The 8071-nt window shown below is 31.3% G+C and overlaps 1 protein-coding gene across 1 annotated transcript; it reads left to right on the top strand.

Moving 5' to 3' along the window:
* Window positions 1-3192: 3192 nt before the first annotated feature.
* Window positions 3193-5809, top strand: LOC133669483 (auxin efflux carrier component 5). The gene is made up of 5 exons (XM_062089646.1): window positions 3193-3999; window positions 4095-4180; window positions 4939-5096; window positions 5291-5367; window positions 5558-5809. Exons 1-5 carry the CDS (start codon window positions 3353-3355, stop codon window positions 5628-5630), a joined length of 1041 nt encoding a protein of 346 aa, XP_061945630.1. The 5' UTR covers window positions 3193-3352; the 3' UTR covers window positions 5631-5809.
* The last annotated feature ends 2262 nt before the right edge of the window (window positions 5810-8071 follow it).

Genomic DNA, 8071 nt, shown 5'->3' with positions numbered 1-8071 from the left:
ATTTCAATTTGAAAATTTTATGGTGTCCTTTTTATTTGTTGCATGTTTGTGTTCTACTTGTTTGTATCCCATGTTGATTTTATGTTAAATCGAGTTTTTTATATCCAGTTATTTGAATCCAAAGTTATGGGTGATATTATTGCTATGTTAGTCTTTGTGAAAAGACAACCATTATGGTATTTAGATTTAAGTTCTAACTCCTATGCATGGTATTACATTGACTTTTTTTTTCATATTAAAATCACATTTTAAAGTTGAAGATTTCAAATCCAAGAGCATGAGTTTATTTCGTCTTTATTTTAAAGATATGTGAGATTAGCTTTCAAATTTAAGTTCTTAATTCAAAACTTATGTGTTGGTTTGCCTTACTATTAAATTAAATGTGTTTTTGCTAATAAAATTTGGTTTATCCTATTTTCTTCTAAAATTATAATTTTGATTCGAAACTAAAAAACAGGTTCAATCATGATTTCATTTTTTGTTTACTATTTGGATCAATTGAACTTTCTTTTCAATGAAAAATTTCCTTTTAAAACTTTTTGGTTGAATATTATTCATTTAACTAAACACATAATTTTTGTGGCATGCATTTGCTTGACAAAATTCTGCATGCTTTCATTTTTCTTTGGATTTTTTTTGTTTTTATTGATGTCAAGCATTTTGTAGGTTTTTTTATGTTTTTAAAATATTTAAAATTTTAATGTTGCTTGGTGTTTTTTTAATTAGTTAAAAAACTTTATTTTTTAGTTCATTAATAAAATTTTCTCATAGGAGAACTTTTTTTTTAAAAAAATAAGTGAATTTGAACTAGGTTAATTAAAGCCCCATATGACTATTAATTATGAATTGAATCTTCAGGCCCATTTGAATTAAATAAAAGAAAATAGGCTCTGGAGTAGTTTGTTATCCATCAAGCTTTTGGTTCTCATGTCTAAAAGTAAAATTACTTTATTTTAAAATTTATTAGTTTTTACCTTAATTACAAACAATCTCACTAGTTTAAACAATTTGCAATAAAACCTGGACTTTCAAAATGATTCCTTAGGTTCATCTAATTATTATTTACTAAGTGATTTTTATAATTCATTTGATATAACTATATATTTGTTTTAGAATCTATGTAAAGACCAATCTTAAATTTCCTAGTTATCTTTAAAATTATTTATCCTTTTAGTTCACCTAACTGTCCTTGAAAAAAAAAACTCAACAAAATAAAATTTTATTGGTTTACCTTTTGCCATTCGTAGATATTCATAGCATATAAAGACAATGCTTTAGGTAGAGCTTGTTCATCAAATGATTTGGTCGTGTTCAAGGATTCCAGCATTGTTAATAAATCATAATTGGTCTTTTCAATTATTACTTCTTGTAAAACTCCATCCAATAAACAGAGTTTGGATCATCGTCAAGGTTTTACCATCCATGTCTTCTCATATTGCATTTGTCATTGCAACTAGTTTCTTTTCTTTGTTTGATCCCTTTCTCAAAAGACTCTCTCGTCTATATCTATGATAGGATGAAATTGTTGAGGCCACTAAACATTTCCATGCTTGATTTTGCTGAAGATATGGTGATTTTCTTATACCAACCACAAACAATAAATCTAGAGCTCCGCAACTAGATTGTTAAGAATTGCATACACAAGTTTAGAGATCACCACAACAAACAGAAAGGAAATAATAATTAACATAATATAGTGTTTTTAAGGACTCGCTAGACCTACATCCAAGAGTGAAGAGGAGGAAATTTTACTATAATTAAAACCAGTATAGTTTTGGAGAGCCCTCAAACCTTAATCGCAAGTACAGCACAAGAAGAATAGGCTTAATCACATGTATAATTATAGGAATATTTCTGTATCCTAAGCAGTGGATTAGTCTTAATCCTAATACTAGTTTCTACTACCAAGCGAAACCAATTCTAAACCCATCAAATTTCTTTTATTCAATATGAATTACTTGTACAATTAATTCCACATCTTTAACAATATAATACCGCTAGCCTACTAGCGCTGGACTTCTATTAGTAATCAAGTCGGTTGTATACAAGGAGCTAGCTAGTGTAAAAAAAGAGGTCGTGGATATCACAATTCCTGCTCTTTTCTTTTTTAAAAGACCAGTAGGAACATCAATCTAGGTTTAATCTGTAAAGTTGTGATTAAATTGTTATCAAACTCTTGTACCCACACTTAATACTAATACTACAGTTCATATTTTATGCTCTACTCGGGAGAGACACGGTTAACTAAAATAAAATAAAAATTCTCTTTTGCATTGATTGTACCGCGCGCGCATGCATAGAGACACACACGGTTAGAAGGAATATAGAACAATATTCCTTATTCGAAGATTAAAAGTAGACTTAAAGTTGTCCAGTCGTATACAAGCAAGAAAATCCATCAACTCAGCCCACTAGCGAAAGAACGAACGAACTGAAATCAATTCTTACCAAAAAAATCGTATTTCACATCCCATCAACTGCTAAGTATTGAAGAGGAATATAATAAGTGGAGTTCATAAAAACATATATATAGATCGAGCACGTACGTACGCAATGATGCAGTTCTGGCTAACAGACATTGTGTTTAAGCCATGCATCTTAATTATTCTCTTTGCTCAATGTATATTAGGGCAAGTGCCACAATCATGAGTTCTTCAGCTTTGCATTGTATGAGGTCAAGTTCTAGCTAATGCGACGGTTTCTACTGCGCCACCAACCTTAATTAGCAATGCGCGCTGGCTTTATTTTGTGTTTCTCAGGTTTAAGGATGCCACTTTGTGTACTGCAGATGTTGGATTATTATGTGTCACTATCTTAATAATATTATTGCAAGAATGAAAGTTTTATGCTGGCCTCTATCTCTGAAAGCACCACTAAGAATATATGATAATTTTAAGCATGAATATATAATCACACGAAAACACAAATCCTATTCCCGAAGGTGGGTGGAATAATCGCTGGACCTCATTCCTTATTCTATAGACGATTTCTGACCATAACTCAAAGCCCATTTGTGAAAGCAACATCACACTTCCATGCACACACAAAAAAAGTTATGTCACGCCTCAAGAATCCACGGCATAGAATCGTATACACCCACCAAGCTTTGATCTCTTCCACAAGGAATAAACAAAAGTATTGTAAAATGCTTAGATCGACCTTGCATGGATATAAATACATAACCAATTAAGCTATTTTTTCAACCTCTTCAATGCATTCTAGCTACATCCTTTTTGTAGTGCGTGCATGCTTGCTAGCTTGAGATCCAAAACCTAGAAGCTTAATCAGGGTTTTTTCTTTTCCAAGGTGCTCACTACGTAGCTAGCTACTTGGAAAAAGAAAAGAAAGAAAGATGATAGGGTGGGAAGATGTTTACAAGGTAGTGGTGGCCATGGTACCACTCTACGTTGCATTAGTGTTAGGCTATGGTTCTGTCAGGTGGTGGAAGGTATTTACACCAGAACAGTGCGGGGCTATAAACCGCTTTGTTTGTTATTTCACTCTGCCACTCTTCACCTTCGAGTTCACTGCTCATGTTGATCCTTTCAAAATGAATTATCGTTTCATTGGTGCTGATGCTGTATCGAAGGTCATTATAGTGGTAGTTCTTGCCTTTTGGGCTAAGTGCAGTAGTAAGGGAAGCTACAGCTGGTCCATAACCAGTTTCTCTCTTTGTACCTTAACTAATTCTCTTGTTGTTGGTGTACCTATAATTAAAGCCATGTATGGCCCGGCGGCAGTTGATCTTGTTGTTCAATCATCTGTCATCCAAGCTATTATATGGCTAACATTGTTGTTGCTCGTATTAGAATTTCGAAGAACAGGACTTGGTTTTTCATCCAACAATTCTGACAAGGATTTAGAGGGAAGTGTAGATAGCACTGAAAGCTCGAGACCTGCCTTTTGGTGTTTGATGAGGACTGTGTGGGTGAAACTGGCCATGAATCCTAATTCATACGCTTGTATTATTGGCCTTGTCTGGGCTTTTATATCTAACAGGTCTGTAAAGTAAGGTTTTATTTTGTTTTGTTTTTTGTTTTTTTAGCCTGATTTATTTATTTAACAACATGTTTTTCTTTTATGAATAATTTTAGGTGGCATTTCGAGATGCCCGCCATGATGGAAGGGTCTATATTGATCATGTCGAAAGCTGGCACAGGCACTGCCATGTTTAGCATGGGTGAGCAATTCATTTCTAGTTTGCTATGCAATTTATTTTTCCTCTTTTATGAATATGTACGTATAGCATATTAGTTATTAACCCTTGTAGAGGTGTGAGGATAAAGCCTAGTTTACGTCATTAACCAAGTTTATGGGAGCTTTTTTTTACTGCCTAAGATGAATATTCACTAATCAGGTTTTTTAATATTTATATCATATATATGTTATCTATAAAATAAAAAAAATTAATACATTTAGGTAAGGTGTGTTATGTTAATATTTATACAAGGTATCACGTTGAGTTTGACAATAACCATATTATATTTATTATTTATCGATCAAATTTAACTATAAACATATTATATTTATTATCCATCAATTAAGAGAGTTTTTAACTTCCTTTTGCTGTGAGTTTTTTCTTACGTGGGACTTGCACATTATGGACGGTCCAATCAATCTCTAAATCCAACAAACGTGTTGTTTTGGGTCAATAAAATCACACAAATCTACAACAAATTTCTGTTTTCTAAATCATACCTTTAACCTCATTTTTTAGATATATTCTACGAAAGTTTTATATGAATATGATTTAAAGGGTAAAAGAGCGAAGAAGATGTATATACCTAATCTTTTTGTTTTGTTTTGTAATGACAATTTATACCCTATGGCCTCGGATAGCTTTCATTTGTTGGTAGCAGGTTATATATATATATATATATATATATATATATATATATATATTTCATCTAAGTAGGAAATTACGGCACATACATGCAGGGATCTTCATGGCTTTGCAAGAAAAAGTGATTTCCTGTGGTGCAAGTCTAGCCGTTATTGGGATGATTTTAAGGTTTATAGCTGGACCTGCAGCTATGGCTATTGGCTCTATCGCTGTGGGTTTGCAAGGCGATGTTTTACGAGTTGCTATCATCCAGGTAAAATAGACGCGCATATATATATAGTCGCATCCCAAATTTGATTAAAATTTATACTGGATATGTTTAATGAAATTCTACAAAATTTTCCATCAAGGAAAATAATCCCAAAAATAATATTTGAAGCAGTCTTCATACAAAAGGGCACCAAAAAAGAAAATAAAATTGTTGATTCATTCGCTTTCATTTTGCAGGCAGCATTGCCACAATCAATTACATCCTTCATCTTTGCTAAGGAATACGGATTACATGCAGAGGTGCTAAGCACAGCGTAAGTTGATTAATTCATTTTGCAACTTTATATATATATATATATATATATATATGCACACCTTTTAATTTTCTAGACTCCATTAATAACAAAAAAAAAAAAGAAAAAGAAAAAAAAAGAGCAGAGGCATGATGCTCAAATTAATAACGAAAAACTTCGATTCATTTATTTTTTCATCTTTTTATTGCAGTGTAATCTTCGGCATGCTGGCAGCACTCCCAGTCTTAATCACTTATTATGCAATTTTAGAGTTTGTACCTTGACCCTTCGATACATTTTTAAAATAACTTGAAGGAGGAGTATAGCTCGGCCAACCTTACAGGTGCATTTGTAACTTGGTTGACCGGGCCACAAACTGGTTTTATTTGTTTTTTTTTATATAAAAAAAAACTACATTGATGTAGTGTTTATATATATATATTGAACTGATGATGATGTTGTAGATTGACATGCTTCAAACAGATTTAAACCGCCCTACCATCACCATATTCAATGCCTTGACCATGGGATATAAACTTGCTTTGTTGAATCCATTTTTTAATTTAATTAAACAATTATAAAAACAGACTCTTGCATGGAAGACAGAGAATAAAATTGTCAAGGGAAATATATTTTTTAAATTTAAATACCAGTTTTCTTATTAATTCATCTCTTTATGTTCTTAACAAAAACATATTTTTTTAATTGGAAGCATTATTATTCAAATAAAAATCTACCATGATCTCAACTACAAGTTTTTTTTTTTAAAAAAAAAAAACTATAAGAATAATGTTTAAATATCTTGTACACAATTGAAGGGGGAATTTATAAATATGATAAAATCATGTCAAAAGTTCATTAAAGAATTTAAAGAACATAAACTTCATTTTCATTGAATGTTTATGAGTAATTTTATTTGGTACATCAAGTACTTAAAAAAATTGTTAACATTCTCATAAAAACTCAAAATTTTACTCAAGAATCATGATTACAGAGTTAAACAATAATTTAAATATGATGTGAAGAATTTTTTTATAGTGAATTTCAATAATAAAAAAAACCCTTGAAAATTATAAAAACAGAAAAGAGACAATTGTTTGAACTGAATGGATGGGGTCACATGCCTCTAACAAAAGAAATGACCATGTCTAGGTCAAAACAAAATAAAGATGCCCCACCCAAAGTAATTAAAAAGGGTGAATAAACATGATGAAAGAAAAAAAAAGACATAATTGCAGTGATCTTAAGTCTTTAAAACCTTGAAACACTCTTTGAGCTTACGAATCCTTTTCTTTCATAACCAAAAGTCATAGCATCCTTTTTAATCAAGCAAGGAAGCAACTTGAACCAATAAATGATATTCTTAAAATGCAGAAGACCTTTTTCACAATAATCATGACATCACAAACAAGCTATTTGTTATTATTTATGTTGATAAAATAAATCTAAAAGGAGAGATAAATTTCTCTCAACAAAACCTCGAGTTTTACTCAAGCCTCTTACTTTGAAACCTACAAAAATAGAAGATCACCTTATTATGTATCTTCACCAGACCAAATCATCTTCTTCATAAATAAAGATTAAAACCTTTAGGAATTCAAAACAAAATTGGTTTAAGCTTTCATCAGGTAAATCTTTGTTTTCAAAATGCAAAAAACAAAATTCATTTAAGCCTTGGATAACCTAACTTTGAGCTAACACTTTTTTCTCAACCATTACAATGTCAATTATCAACCAAAAATGAATAAAAAGATGCATCTTAGTGATGAATGACATGTCTTGGAGTTATGATTAAATAAACACTTTTAAAATTACATCTCATGATTTCTTTGTAATAATTAAACTTGAAAGAGCATGATCTTTGAATTTTTTTAGTTGATTCCAAAAAAAAAAAGAAGGGATTTTCAAACAAAAGAGGTCATTGATCTAGTTTGCAAAGTTTTTGACAAAAACGACATTAACACATATCATGAGTCGTCCTTAAAATGTAGAAAATCTAGGGGGCAATGTAGTGGACCCTAAGAGGGATAAAAGACAATGTCCAAATCATCTAGGGGGAAAAGAAGCACATAATTAAATGACAATTCAACAAAATCCATCAAAGCTATAAATAGCATATGGAATTGACAAATGCCTAAATCAATTTAGGAAAATGTTGTTCAAAGATAGTTCATGATTTTATGAACTCCATCAGTGGTTGAGAGTAATGCTATACTTGGGGGGCATTTTCCACGACTAAAAAGTCTATTTTGCCCTTTGAAAGATGGCTATAATGCTTCGAAAATGTTATCGCATGAATGTATTTTGATAAATGATACACATGACCAAATTAGCCGGGGGGCAATTTGAAATGGGAATTGACAACATATGATTTGATAAACTCTTTTAGAGTAGAGAGAATAGTGGAACACTGCTTCTCCTTAAAAATAAGTGAGAATAGTTATCTAACAGAGTTTCATTTATTACCCAGAAGTCCAATATAACAACCCCGATTTTCTACATCCTTTTTAGCGATACATTGTAAATTTTCATTGTGATTTTTTTTATTCAAGTTCCACCAAAATTTCTTCCAAAATTTTAGCAGAGCCTCCTCTATACTAGGAGGTCCTAAGTTATCAAAAAAATCATATTACACCAGGGTTTACACATTTGCATATTTAAATTATAAATTTTCAGAATTTCACATCCAGGCTGTGAAACAAAGAAGCAATCAAGCATAATTGAT

The sequence above is a fragment of the Populus nigra genome, chromosome 12 (assembly GCF_951802175.1).
Source record: "Populus nigra chromosome 12, ddPopNigr1.1, whole genome shotgun sequence".
Taxonomy (NCBI): Eukaryota; Viridiplantae; Streptophyta; class Magnoliopsida; order Malpighiales; family Salicaceae; genus Populus; species Populus nigra.
Note: the sequence above shows the minus strand (reverse complement) of the source record. Positions and strands in the feature narration are given on the sequence as shown.